Source organism: Zootoca vivipara, chromosome 1 (genome assembly GCF_963506605.1).
Source record: "Zootoca vivipara chromosome 1, rZooViv1.1, whole genome shotgun sequence".
NCBI classification, from domain to species: domain Eukaryota; kingdom Metazoa; phylum Chordata; class Lepidosauria; order Squamata; family Lacertidae; genus Zootoca; species Zootoca vivipara.
In genome coordinates, this window is record NC_083276.1 from 107,003,423 (window position 1) to 107,017,843 (window position 14,421).

Sequence of the window (14,421 nt, forward strand, 5' to 3'; positions counted from 1 at the left end):
AAATTTATTTATAAATTATTAGCTGTGATCATGATACCTTGATGTCACACAGGGGGGTGGACAGGGAGAAGGGCAGCCTCCTTGCTCTTCAGGTGCACTATGTGAAGTGAGTCTGCTTCCTCTAGGGCTTTGTTCCCAGAAGGAGGCTGCAGAGGGTGGGGTTCTCACTGCTTTCCAACCTGTGAGATGTCTTAGGCTTGCTGTGTATGATCCGACTAAAGCTGTACTGTTCATGGGAAGCAATCATTGCCATTTCTTGTTGGTGGCCTTTACTCAGCATTGTCCTCTTCTTCTTCATGCTGAGTATGGGTGTTTTGATATAGTAAAATGAGTTGTGAGCAGGGAAGGCACAATGGAATAGCAGAATCTTTATTCTACCTCCTCTTGCCTTTTGAGCTTTTTGTTTTTTTTTAAAAAAAATTGGAGGCTGACAAAAGTGTGTTGGATATGAGTAAAGCTTGATTTGGAGGGATTTATCACCAGATAATGTCTTATCAGATAATATCACAAGATAATAATGTGTGTGTATTAAAGTACAGTACAGTAAGTTTCAATGTGCTGAAAATGGACAGACTCTTTTTGTTCCAGTTTTTAAAGTACTGGTGTACTTTAGTCAGGCTTACTGAGGAAGGCAATCCTGTACTGGTGTGGTGAGGTTTTGACCGGTGGCAGGATAAGGGCCCACTAACCTTTTTGGGCCTGTGGGCACACTTGGAAACCTGAAGAATTGTTAGGGTGGACAACACCTCAGAACCACACCTGCATTTCCCACTGCCAGCTCCTGAACATTTTGCCTCACACTGAAATGCCTCTACATATCCCACTGGACCAAACTGCGGGAGGCAGTGGAAGACAGGAGTGCCTGGCGTGCTATGGTCCATGGGGCCACGAAGAGTCGGACACGACTAAACAACAACAACAACAATCCCACTGGAACTAACCCACACTGAACCCCACAGCCTACTTTCACACACCCCACTTTACCATATACCCTGAGCCCACCTACCCTACACTGAACCCTACATTTTGGTGCACACACTGCAGCCCCACTCTGAACCCCCTCTCACTTAGACTGCAACTCCCGCACACATAACAACATACACACATATTTAATAGAACCTAGTATTTAAATAGATTTCCCTTTCAAGAACCAGGGAAATTCAGTGAGCATCTTACTCATCTGGATTTGGGCCTGAAACACCAAGGAAAAGTATGGGTTCAAGGAGGGTAAGTTCTAAGACATTGGACAACTGATCACCACTTTCCCAGCTTTGTAGACTTTGAGCCAACAATTAGAGAGCTTAAACCTGCAGACATTTTTAATAATAATAATAATAATAATAATAATAATAATAATAATAATTTATTATTTATACCCCGCCCATCTGGCTGGGTTTCCCCAGCCACTCTGGGCGGCTTCCAATAGAAAAATAAAACACAGTAATCTATTAAACATTAAAAGCCTCCCTGAACAGGGCTGCCTTCAGATGTATTCTAAAAGTCTGGTAGTTGTTTTCCTCTTTGACAGGCATCCCCAAACTTCGGCCTTCCAGATATTTTGGACTACAATTCCCATCATCCCTAAGCACTGGTCCTCTTAGCTAGGGATCATGGGAGTTGTAGGCCAAAACATCTGGAGGGCCGCAGTTTGGGGATGCCTGCTCTTTGACATCTGTTGGGAGGGCGTTCCACAGGGCAGGCGGCACCACCGAGAAGGCCCTTAATGATTGAATAAAAGTTGATGCAAGTGTATAGATTCTTAGTTGAAAAAAGCAGGGGCTGCACAACATTCTACCACGGTGTGCTGATTTTAGTGCAACAGGGAATCCAATTTTTTCCTCCAATAGGGTTACATCTAGAATTTGACTTGTGCTTGTTTTTATTTTAAGCTAGAGGAGACTAATGATCTGCCAGGTTGCAACTGAAAAACAAAAATTATTTGTCTCTTCCTTGCACCAGTATTCCCTGGTGACACCTTTGTGCACTCTGAGCTCCATGAACAATATTTCCCCTGAAGAATGAGATATTGCTGTCTATGGCACACGAGGCTTTCTGAAACTTGTGGGGCTTCTTCCAAAGAATCATGAGTTTAAAAGAAGAAGATAAATTAATTGTGGCTTTGGGCCACCCACTTGAAAGCCCTGTTAATAAATTTTCCAGGTAGGTCAGGGCAGGAATAAGCTCACTTTGCGTGACGTCCACTGCTCCTCATGCTCAGGGAAGAGCCATTGAAATCAGTGGACTATGTAGTTTAAGTACATTGATTTGAATGGGTCTACTCTGAGCAGTGGTGATTGGCACCTTTCAAGACTCATGGGGCAGAAAGCAGGAAGCTCAAACAGTAAGCAGAGCCAGAACCAAAGACAGGCGGAGGTAACGTATTCTAGTGTTGTTCCCACCATCCTCCCTGTTGAGATTTAGAAGGTGCAATGCTGAGACTCAGGAAAAGGAAGCTGAAAAAAGGGCCACAACTCCCTGGACTGGTTTTAAGCATAAAAGGCAGGCAGGTGACTTGGTAGGGGCAGATTGAAGTTGGTGGGGCACTGCCCCGCTTGCCCTAACAAACCAGCCTCCAGTGACTCAGTTGGATAGAACATTGTGCTGATAATGCCAAGGTTGCAAGTTCGATCCCTATATGAGACAGCTGCCTACTCCTGCATTGCAGGGGTTTGGACTAGGTGATCCTCAGAGTCCCTTCAAACTCTACCAATTCTATGATTCTACAACTCTTGAGTATGACCATCGTTGGATATCACCCTTTGGTTTTCATGAGCTTTTGTTTTACATTGAATTTGGAGTTTGCCGTTTTCAGCTGGTGTTAATTTCCCCCAATTTTTGTAGCAGCAGGCCCTTCAGCTTTTCTGAAGTACAGATATGGCTCACAAAGTCTGTGTGCATGTGAGAAAACACATTTTTCCTGCGATGAACTGTTTCTGTCAAGCAATTGTATAATACACACACACACCACAAACTATCCTGTAAAAAGCTGCATTTTATACAGTGGTACCTCTACTTAGAAATAACTCTACTTACGAATTTTTCTACTTACAAATGGAGCTCCGTCCGCCATCTTGGATGCGGTTTAGATAGGATTTTTTCTACTTACGAATTTTTAGATAGGGTTGCTTCGACTTACGAATTTTTTCTCCCAATGCATTCCTATGGGATTCGACTTACAATTTTTTTCGACTTACAAATGTGTGTTCAGAACGCATTAAATTCGTAAGTAGAGGTACCACTGTATTTATTTCAGTCTTGCCAGTTCAGCTAAACCTTCTTAATCCTAAAGGTATCCAGGAGTGGCTAAATTTGCTTGTTAATGTGCCAGACATTCAAAATTCAAGTAGTTAATAGTGCAGTTCTGTTGCACCGGGCACCTCTAGTGTAAGCCGCTTTGCTTTGGTGAGATTTTGCCTTTCCTTCCTGTTGTGTTAGAGAGGAGGCAATGGGATATTATGGGAGAAGCATGCCATAATGTCACCATCAGTCTGTGCCAGGGCTAGGAAACCAGTGGCCCTTCAGATGCTATTAGACTACAGCTTCCATCATTTCTGATATTTGGCTGGGGCTGATGGAGTCCCACAACATCTGAAGGTTCCCCAATTCTTGTTGCATGATGCTGGTTTTCAGTTGCAGGAACATAGTGGGTTGCACCAGCACTGACCTGCTTTTATATTCATATTTACTTTTTTAAAAGCAAAGAGACAAGGAGAGAGAGGGGGAGAGAGAGAGAGAGAGAGGGAGGGAGAGAGAGAGAAAGCTAGAAGGCAGGAAGATAGGAAGGAGAAAAAGAGAGAAGCCCACGGTAAAAAAATTATAAGTGGGCCCAGTGGTGCATGTTGGCAAAAAAAAAAATATGGATCCAAGGTCTGAAAAAACCAAAAACTAGCACATGCCATTGTTGTTAGCTTCCTAGGCCCTTCTGGCTCTAGCCCAGGAGAACCACAAATCTCTGCTGCCTGTCTCACAGATTTGCCCCCCTCCTGTGCAGTCTATACAATGCAAAGCATAATGATTAACGTGAAAGCATTATCTGCAAATCTGAACGACCTCGTGACTTCCTTCAATTGTTGTAAAATCACGAAGCCTTTACTGCACCTACCTTATATGTTTAGAGCTTTCTTCATTGTCTGAGATGGCTTGATTAATCTTGTGAGATGAATAGTTCCATGTCAAATTATATTAAGTGGGATTTATTGACTTACGAAACCTCAACGTGAGGCAGGGGTGGGATGGCTCTGTTCCTCCAGTTATTGCTGGAGTTTTTTTTTATTCCTTTGACCATTGTCCATTTGCTGATTGGGCTTGACTCCAGCAGCACCCGCAAAGCCACAACTTTAGCTACCCCTGTTTCATGGTGTCCTCAAACCTGAAGCCATCAACATTTGAAAAATAAATTCAGATTTATTCTTTCCTACCCTGCGTATGGAGTAGAATGCATGACGGGCAATTGGCTGTTAAAGAAATGGGTTTATAGGATGTTAAATTTAATTGAAGAAAGCATGACTACTTATTGACATTACGCTGGAAAATTAACAGTGCACCAAACTGAGCGAGGTATTTCATTGCAGATTGAGGCCTTTGTGCTTATATTTGGTCTTCTTGTGTAGTCACCATTTTGGCAGATAGATCTGGTAGCAACATCCAGACCTATCATCCAGGCAGAACAGATGGTTGCTCAGATCAACATATTAAAGCAAAATGTTCAGCAATTGTTTGCATAGGTGCTTAAAGCTGGGGTGGGTGGGGAATGGGGCATGGGCTTTTTTTTGTTTTTGCCTTTGCCTTCAGAACTAATGCTAGCAGGTAACTGGAATCGAAGGAGAACTCTCTGATTTTGCAGCAATGTGTCTCTTTAATAGAGGAAGAAATATGTTTTCCCAAGTACAGTTCAATCCGAAATTAAGATGCATTGGTGGTTTCTCTTTTGCAGGAATGGGGTACCTATGGTGCTCCAGATATTGCTAGACTCCAACCCCCATCGTCCCTGACCATCCCCCATGCTGGCTGGGGCTGATGGGAATTGGCCAATAGCACCTATACACCTATTTGTGCCCTATTGGGTACATCCTTCGTCATAATTCTCAGTTTATTCTCTGCAAACAGACCACAATATAGGGATCTGGCCACTTGGATACAATCTCATTGATAAAGACAATAATTAAAGGTCAAATGAAATGACCAAGATCTAGGAAGATATTATAACATACCTGATACAGCAAGGAAAGAGGCATTGCTTGTTAGAATTTGGTGATGATAATCAGTTGATATTGTCTAACTGCATGAAAGATGGTCTTGAAAGAGCTAAAATTCCACGTGCTCAGCATGTGGAGGAGAGCAAACCATTTAGAGAGCTCCAAAATAGCAAGGGAGTTTTGCAACTGGCTTGAAAAAGTGTACGTGACAGGTTCTAGGAGGGTGCTGTTTTCTTTCCGTGGGGCAGGCGGAAGGCAGAACCGATTCTGCTTTAGACAATAGTACTCTCGTGTCACTGGGTGCTGGACTGGTTTTCCATGCCTGGCCCATGTATCTGTAAACAGTGGCGGAGCGTATCTAAATAGTGCTTGCGTTGCGCCCCCAAAGGGGGCAGGGCATGGAGAGAACCTGCTGCGGCACCAACGCTGGGGTGTATTTTCACACCCCAATCCAGGAGAGTGGGCAGCAATGTTGCTGCCCACTCCCTTCTCTCCGCCAGAGCTGCAGGCTGGCTGTGAGGAAGCAAGAGCCTCAGCCTCTCTCCATCCCTTGGGTCAGGCTTGGCCCTGGGAAGTAGAAGCTTGGGTGTGCATGCCACAGCTGCTCTCCTTCTGAAGGGGGAGTTGTAGCTGGGCGTCACAGCCACTCTCCTTCCTTGAGTCAGGATTGACCTGGGGAAGGAGGAGCTTTGGCCGGGCATGTCGGGCACCACAGCTGCAGTCTGCCCATGGGTTGCTCTTGACCCTGGGATGAAGGAGTTGCCGCCAGAGCGTCGCAGCCGCTCTCCACCCTTGATCCAGGGAAGGAGGACCCTCATCCAGACACGCCGCAGCTGCTCTGCGGAGTTGTGGCTAGGTGTGCTGGGCATCGCAGCTGGTCTCTGCCCCCGAGTCAGGATTGACCCTGGGAAGGGAGAGCTGTGGCTGGGTGTGCCAGGTGGGGGCAGGGCATGCAGAGGGTGGTCTTGAGTGAGGGGGTCTTGGGGGGGGTGCCCCCCAATTGTGCACCTGGGGCCCGGCACCCATGCCCCCCCACTCTATGCCACTGCCTGTAAATAAAAGGACATCACAGGAGCATCATTAAGTGTCCCCTCTGCTCCTCATTCAAAAGAAAGGTAAAACTCCCCGGACTTCTTACGACCTGGGGAAAAACATATAACCGTATCTAGGACTGGTGAGGCACTGATCAATTCAGTTCAGTTTTAACACCTTTTTTGCTACCTGCAGTGTCCCAAATGAGGAGATTTAGCGGGGAATGGAAGCAAAGGAATTAGGGGAGAATGCTGTTCAAAAAGACAAGGTCCATTAGCGACTGGTTTGGTCTCAGTCTGACATATTTGCAAATGCCCTTGACTCCATTGCTATTCATTCTGAGCTGACAGCGCTCATCGTCTGTTTAGCAGAGGAAAGTGGAGCGCATGAGCGTGGGAGCAGATGCGTGGCCTTCTGCTGTATTCAGACATCTCTGGATTGAGACCTGTCAATACAATTTCCAACTAATTGCTTGTGGGATGGGAAAATTGTATTCGCCTTATTATTCACATGTGAATTGCAGCTGATAGTATCATCTTCTTCATTGCCTTTTGATAAAGAAGGAGAAACATCAGATACCGGTATGCATTCCCAATCTTGTTCATTAATGGCCAGTCCTCCATTCATTGATGTTACAGCATCAATGGAAGGCCATACCTGTGTGAGACTTGCAGCACTCAATAATATATTCTTTGCTGCCATAAGGAAAAGTGTGAATGAATGGCAAATAAAGCCTGAGGGATAGAGGGGGTTTGAATGATAATATACGCAGATGCTGGGGAAGTTCCTTACATGAATCTGATATTTTTCAACTTTGCTATTTCAGCGGGGGCCTGGATCTGAGCAGAGGTTTCCACTTCTGACAGACCGACCCACAAATATATGAAAATGCCCCAAAGCATGTTATCAGCCTAATTTTTCAGCTAATATACTTTGTGACTAGCCTGTCTAGCTGTACGTTCATAATACATTAATATAACAACTTACAAAATTATTCACCCATTTATAATTCTTGTGAGAGTGATCCTGTTGAAGGAAACGTGGCCCTAAAAGGCTTAAACAAACAAACAAACAAAAAAACAACAGTTAAAAATCTTTCTTTTTTCTTATCTCTGTGGCTGTGATCTCCTGCGTGATGTGGACGCTTTACGCAGTTGAATGCACATGCGTACTGTGCCCATTTCCTTCCTTCCCTCCCACCCACCCCTCCGCATGGCCCTGGGTGCTGGCAACCCACGTTAGTCCACTTGGCAGAGATATGAGAGAAACACCACTTTCTCACCACACTGCTTTAGTTTGCTTTGAAGAGCTTTTTTCATGGCGTCGGAAAGCTTGCCGCCACCACCGCAAAACGTTACCAACTCTTGATATAAAAGGAAAGTGATGCCCTGCAACAAAATGTTGCAGCAATATATCCCTGGTGTGTATGTGTATGCCACAGTCTGTGACTGAGGAGGATTGAAAATATAAGGTCGACTGGGGTTCCTGCTCTAATCTGGGCCTTGTTTCATGTGGAGTTTTTTTTTAAAAAAAAGTTTTGAAAATTTAAATTTGTAGCCAATCTGCATGCAAGTCAGGAAAGCCCGAGGCTTCCACATGCAATTGTGTGCTTGAATTGGCTTGCAAAGTTTGACAAGGCTACATAAGCACAACCACAGGAAGACTGATCAGTATTAGTATATGGATTAAATAAATAGTATCCATTATTTCATAATCATATGCTATATAATTAAATAGTCACACTTTATATGGAAACTCATCCCATTGCTTCAGGGTTGTAATAATAGAGGACAGTAGTTGCAGCTACACTCTGCAAGTGATTAATTAATTAATATATCAGTTGTTATTAGGAGCATTGATTGTTTTTATTATTTATATTTATTAGTTGATTTATTGACTGAAGCTCAAAGCTATTTACAAACACAACAGAAATACAGGTGAAACTTGGAAAATTAGAATATCGTCAAAAAGTGCATTTATTTCAGTAACGCAACTTAAAAGGTGAAACCAATACAGTGGTGCCTCGCTAGACGAAATTAATTTGTTCCACGGGTCTTTTCTTATAGCGAAAAATTCGTCTAGCGAATCCCATAGGAATGCATTGAATTTTTTTTGCCCATAGGAACGCATTAATTGAATTTCAATGCATTCCTATGGGAAACCGCGATTCGCTAGATGAATTTTTCGTAAAACGCATTCGTCTAGCGAGGCAACCTCCGCTCAAAAAATCCTTTAGTTAAGCAGAAATTTCGTTAAGCAGGGCATTCGTTAAGTGAGGGACCACTGTATATGAGATAGATGCATGACATGCAAAGCAAGATATGTCAAGCCTTTATTTGTTGTAATTGTAATTATTTTTTGTTAGGCGGGTCAATTATAAATTGAATGTAATTGAAGAAATGTAATAGCGATGTTTATTTTTGTTTTATTTTTGTATTATTGTAACTATTTGTTTTATTACTGTGGAATTTCCAAAAGAAAGCATTTGTAAAAATTAAAAGAAAAATAATAAATGATAAGTTGCATTACTGAAATAAATGCACTTTTCGATGATATTCTAATTTTTGGAGTTTCACCTGTACTAAAACCAATTACAGTAAACACAATCAATGAAAGATACCCCCCTGCTTGCAATCTGAAATGGTACATCCCCAGACAAGATTTATCACCTCAGTGCACATTAGCCCTCATTCTTCCTGTTTATTCCTTTGCTCCTGTTCTGTCTTCTCTTGAGTAGTCGATGGCCCGTTGGAATCCTCTAATTTCCCTGTTTTGTCCTAAATTATTGGTTTCTGTGCTGTAATTTATCATTCAGGAACCCAGAGTTTGAATCCGTTGTTCACAGATGTTCTGCTTCCCCTCCACCCCTTCCTTTCTTCTGTAAGACAGGTCTGTTTTGCCCTATATCTGCAAACATCCTTTTGGAGTTTTCTGATCCTTTATTTTTATTTAGAATTCTGCCAAGCATATAGCATAACCCAATGTGATCTTGATTTCGAAGGGGCAGAGGAACCAGAGACCAAATTGCAAACATGCGTTGGATTATGGAGAGAGTTCCAGAAAAACATCTACTTCTGCTTCATTGACTATGCAAAAGCATTTGACTGTGTCAACCACAGCAAACTATGGCAAGTTCTTAAAGAAATAGGAGTGCCTGATCATCTCATCTGTCTCCTGAGAAATCTCTATGTGGGACAAGAAGCTCCAGTTAGAACTGGATATGGAATAACAGATTGGTTCAAAATTGGGAAAGGAGTACGACAAAGCTGTATATTGTCTCCCTGCTTATTTAACTTATATGCAGAATTCATCATGCGAAACGCTGGACTGGATGAATCCCAAACTGGAATTAAGATTGCCGGAAAAAATACCAACAACCTCAGATATGCTGATGGCACAACCTTGATGGCAGAAAGTGAGGAGGAATTAAAGAACCTTTTAATGAGGGTGAAAGAAGAGAGCACAAAATAGGGTCTGAAGCTCAACAGCAAAAAAACAAAGATTATGGCCACTGGTCCCATCACCTCCTGGCAAATAGAAGGGGAAGAAATGGAGGCAGTGAGAGATTTTACTTTCTTGGGTTCCATGATCACTGCAGATGGTGGCAGCAGTCACGAAATTAAAAGACGCCTGTATCTTGGGAGAAAAGCAATGACAAACCTAGTCAGCATCTTAAAAAGCAGAGACATCATCTTGCCGACAAAGGTCCATATAGTTAAAGCTATGTTTTCCCCAGTAGTGATGTATGGAAGTGAGAGCTGGACCATAAAGAAGGCTGATCGCCGAAGAATTGATGCTTTTGAATTATGGTGTTGGAGGAGACTCTTGAGAGTCCCATGGACTGCAAGAAGATCAAACTTATCCATTCTTAAGGAAATCAGGCCTGAGTGCTCACTGGAAGGACAGATCCTGAAGCTGAGGCTCCAATACTTTGGCCACCTCATGAGAAGAGAATACTCCCTGGAAAAGACATTGATGTTGGGAAAGATGGAGGGCACAAGGAGAAGGGGACGACAGAGGATGAGATGTTTGGACAGTGTTCTCGAAGCTACGAACATGAGTTTGACCAAACTGCGGGAGGCAGTGGAAGACAGTAGTGCCTGGCGTGCTCTGGTCCATGGGGCTACGAAGAGTCAGACACGATTAAACACAACAAAATGTGATCTTGTAAAAACTCATGCTTGCACCAAACATAATGAGTTACAGTCCATGTTTTCCTGATGAGGCTTCTTTTCTCCTCTTTACCTGGAGGGCTGAATCGAAGTAAAAGGTGTGTTGGTGTGGTGTAAGCAATTAGAGGTCTGGGCAAGGACTGATGGAATGCAGGTTTGAATCCCATGTAGGTCACAGGGTAATTGTTGGCTGCCCTTGAAGAGCACAGACGTACCTTGGAAGTCAAACAGACACCAAACGTTCGGAAGCTCCATTGGATGTTCGGCTTCCAAACAAACACCCCCTTCCGGTTTTCAATTGTTCAGGAGCCAAAATGTTCAGTAACTAAGCCATTCGAGATCCAAGGTATGACTGTATTCAGTCACTGCATTTAGGTGAAAAATGCCGTGACTGGGTTGCTTTCTGGTGTCTGCTTTGTGGATCATATGACACCAATCGTCTTCCATCTGCACCAGTTCTCTGGTTTGATGTTCAATACGAATACCAAAAATGATATTCAATACAGCATGAAAGTCAGGAACTAAGAGAATAAATAGCACTGCAGTATCAACAATATAACAAAGCTGTTAAATCCATAGCAGTAGATTTCCGATCCTTCCCTCTTTCTTAGCCATGTGCAAGCTCCACTCAAGAATTGCACCACCTCATGCTACAGGGCCGGCCCTACAGCGCTGACCCCGCCGACCCGCCCGCCGCGCAGCAGTGCCTGCCTGCAGCCACACTGTGCGCTGCACCCGCCCGCCCGACGTGCTGGGAAACGGGGCGGGGGGGTCGCCGGAGGGATCCGTCGCAGCATGGCGCCAGGGCGCCAGAGGTGCTTAAGACGGCCCTGTCATGCTAAATAATGTGATGAGCAGCAGTGGTAGACTTTGGGCTCTCAACATTCAGTGCTCCTCTGCCTCTTGCCTTCCGTTGTTCTTCATTGTTGTGCCGCCTTTTTGGCCCGGCACCCAGTGCAGGCTAACAAGTCACGTTCTCCTAAGTCTGCTTCTGTGAGCAGCTCTGAGATCATTTCTCCCACTTCTTGCACAAAGTAGAAGGGATTGATTTAACTTATTTAATAAAAAAAAATGCTTTTCAGCTTCTGGTAGTACTTGGAAAATGTAATGAAACAGCTCCCATTTTTTTTCATTTTAATGTTTGACGGACTACAGTATTTTAATATTTTGTTGGAAGCCATCCAGAGTGGCTGGGGAAACTCAGCCAGATGGGCGGGGTATAAATTATTATCATTACTATTTCAATATTTGTAAATTTTTCAATTTACAAATATATGTAAATTCAATATATGTAAATTAATGTTTCTGTGCCTTAATTTTAAAAACGCACTTTGGGCAGTGTCCACTCAATACATGTTGTCACCTGAGGAGGAAGAGCAGCTTGTGACCTTTTCCCACCTGCAAGGCAAGGTGCACGCTACCCAAGACTGAGGGAGAAAATCCCAGAACTGCTTCTTTCTGGGAGTAAACATTCGGCAACAATAAATTAAATAACTTTTAACATTTGGCTGCTATTTTGCGACACTGAAAATCAGATGCCTGAGGCAGCTGCCTCACTCTGCCTAATGGTATGGTTGGCTTGGGATAGTTTGTTTTTGTTGTGCACTCTCTGTGCTTGAGATGCTTTAACTGTTTAACATACCATTTCTTAACCTATTTTGTGAGCATTGCAGCCTATTTAGCAACTGGCCTTAAGAAGCGATCCATGAGCAAGCAGAATGGCTCAGTTGGCAGAGCATGAGACTCTTCATCTCAGGGTTGTGGGTTGATTGCTGAGTAGGGATTTGAACCCTGGTCTCCCAGGTCTTAGACCCAGAGCTTTCCAAACTGCGTGTCGTGACACGTTAGTGTGTCAGCTGCAGTGTGTAGGTGTGCTCCCCACGCTCCTCCCAGGGCTGGAAAGGGGTTAGTTTAACCTCCAATTTGCTAGTAAAACTGAATTACTGTGTCGTGAAATGATGCATGTCCAAAATGTTTGTCACCAACATGAAAAATTTAGAAAGCTCTGCTCTACCCTACACTGGCTCTGTGGGTACCAGAGATTCCCCCCTCCATCTCCCCCCCCTTTTCTTTCTTTATTTTTTAGGAGCTGCCTTCACATAGGAATAGGGCATCGGGCCAATGATTCAGTGTTGAATATGTGTTGTTTCTTTTCAAATCTACTTACGCAAACTGTTTTCTGCTCTCTAGGTCACAGAACTTTGTTTATTGGAGTTCATGTGCCGCTGGGAGGAAGGAAAAGCCATCGACGCCATCGACGGCACAAACACAGAAAGAGAGACAGAGAACGGGATTCAGGTTTAGAAGATGGCAGAGAGTCTCCTTCATTTGGTAAGGTTTGTTTGTTTGTTTTAAATTTAACGGGACGTTAGACAATTTGTGTAAATGGTGCATGCAAGGGACATGTCCTGCCCCATTCTTGCCCTGCTGTAATTTCCAATTTCTTTTCCACACAGAGCACACTACAGTAGGCATTTCAAGTAGTGCCTCCTCACTTCCGTCTCTTAACTTTGTTGCCCCTTCCTGTCTCTGGCTTTCTCTTTCTCACGCCATGATTTCCCTCCCACTTTAATTTTCTCTTGCCTCTCTTCTCTTGTTTGTTCTGTCATTCCCTTTTGCCACCTCTGTTTCCAGCTGCTCCCCTCTTACCTGCTAATTTGCCTCTTCCCACCATATCTCATTCCCCTTGTTTGTGTCCTGCACCAGAAGCCTCAGCAATGGCTGTTTAGCCAATGTGAACCCTGGTCTCCAAACATATTAAAATGCTAGGGGAGAAGGAAGACTCTAGCTTGTACGGCATAGGTGTCTTTCGGTGGGGGGTGTTTCTTTCTTCTGGTCCTCTCCTTTTTTTAAAAAAAGTGTGAATACCTTGGGATTCACCCAAGAATGGAGGTACCTTCCTCTTGTTGTGTGTGGTAGTCCAGTTTTGACTACAGAACTGCTGACAAACTGGAACTGAGTTGAGCATTGGAAGGAATGCTTCTAGAATGGTCTCATTATTCCTATCCCTGGCTTTTAGGGGGACGTAGGCAGTGTGGTGCTCTCCGAAAGTTGTGGACTGCAATTCCCATTATCCATGGTCATGGGCCCTGCAGGCTGGGCCTTGTAGTCCATATGGAGAATGCTATGTTGGCTATCTCTGATTTAGGATTTTCACCTTCCAAAGGTAGCTTTCAAAGCAATCAATAAAACAATATAATGTTGCAAGCAATAAAAACACTCAAACAACAACAACAACAACAACAACAACAACAACAACAACAACAACCACCCCAGCACGAGATGGCATTAAAATAAGAGCATTAGACTTGTGTACTTCACTGATGGGAAGTTATTTCCTGCTTGAGTAATAATATCGCTTACTGCGTTGATGTAAAAAGGTGCATCTAAGACGAAAATACTTCAAAGTTATAATAAGCAGAGAGACTATAATGAAAACACTGGCAGGATGCCTTATCGCACCATGCTGCAGTAGAAAAGAATATTTTAGATTCTTTAAAAAAATGTAAATGCCAGTATAATTTTAGGTTGTGGAGTAGTCATTGTAATGCCTTTAGATCGGATTTTAAATTATATGCACTGAAAGTGTGGAAGGAAGGTGCTATGAAGGCTGAGGCTTTAGAAAAATGCTTGAAATCCTTAAAATCTCTTGCAGAAAAATGTAAGGTGGATGAAATTTATAGAAATGTCTTCAGAAATAGGAGTTCAGTCGGTATTAAGAGGATTAAGATTGGGTTGCACAGAATGAATACTCACGTGAAACCAAATGACTTAGCTGCATCTATTTTGGACAAATTGTGCTTATTCCAAGATGCTAAAGTAGGAAAAGAAACACGTTTCAGATCACTGAGAAGCAGATGCTGATAATCCATTGTTTGTTTTGTTATTCTAAAGTATCTTATCTGTGTTTTTAATCCGTGTAACAGGTAAACATGTTCTATTACAGTGTTTTCAGCAAAAAGAAATTGTCATTAGGCATCACAGTACTTTAAAACTTCTATCACAAGGACACCGTTTCCCCA

The 14,421-nt window shown here is 43.3% G+C and overlaps 1 protein-coding gene across 3 annotated transcripts in view; it reads left to right on the forward strand.

The window, feature by feature from the left end:
- SLC4A10 (solute carrier family 4 member 10) overlaps positions 1–14,421 on the forward strand; it is a 173,305-nt gene that overhangs the window by 77,131 nt on the left and 81,753 nt on the right. For all 3 annotated transcript variants that reach the window (XM_035132512.2, XM_060280201.1, XM_035132522.2), the window contains exon 3: positions 12,590–12,730. In XM_035132512.2, the coding sequence (XP_034988403.1) occupies positions 12,590–12,730 (141 nt within the window). The remainder of the gene's footprint in view (positions 1–12,589; positions 12,731–14,421) is intronic.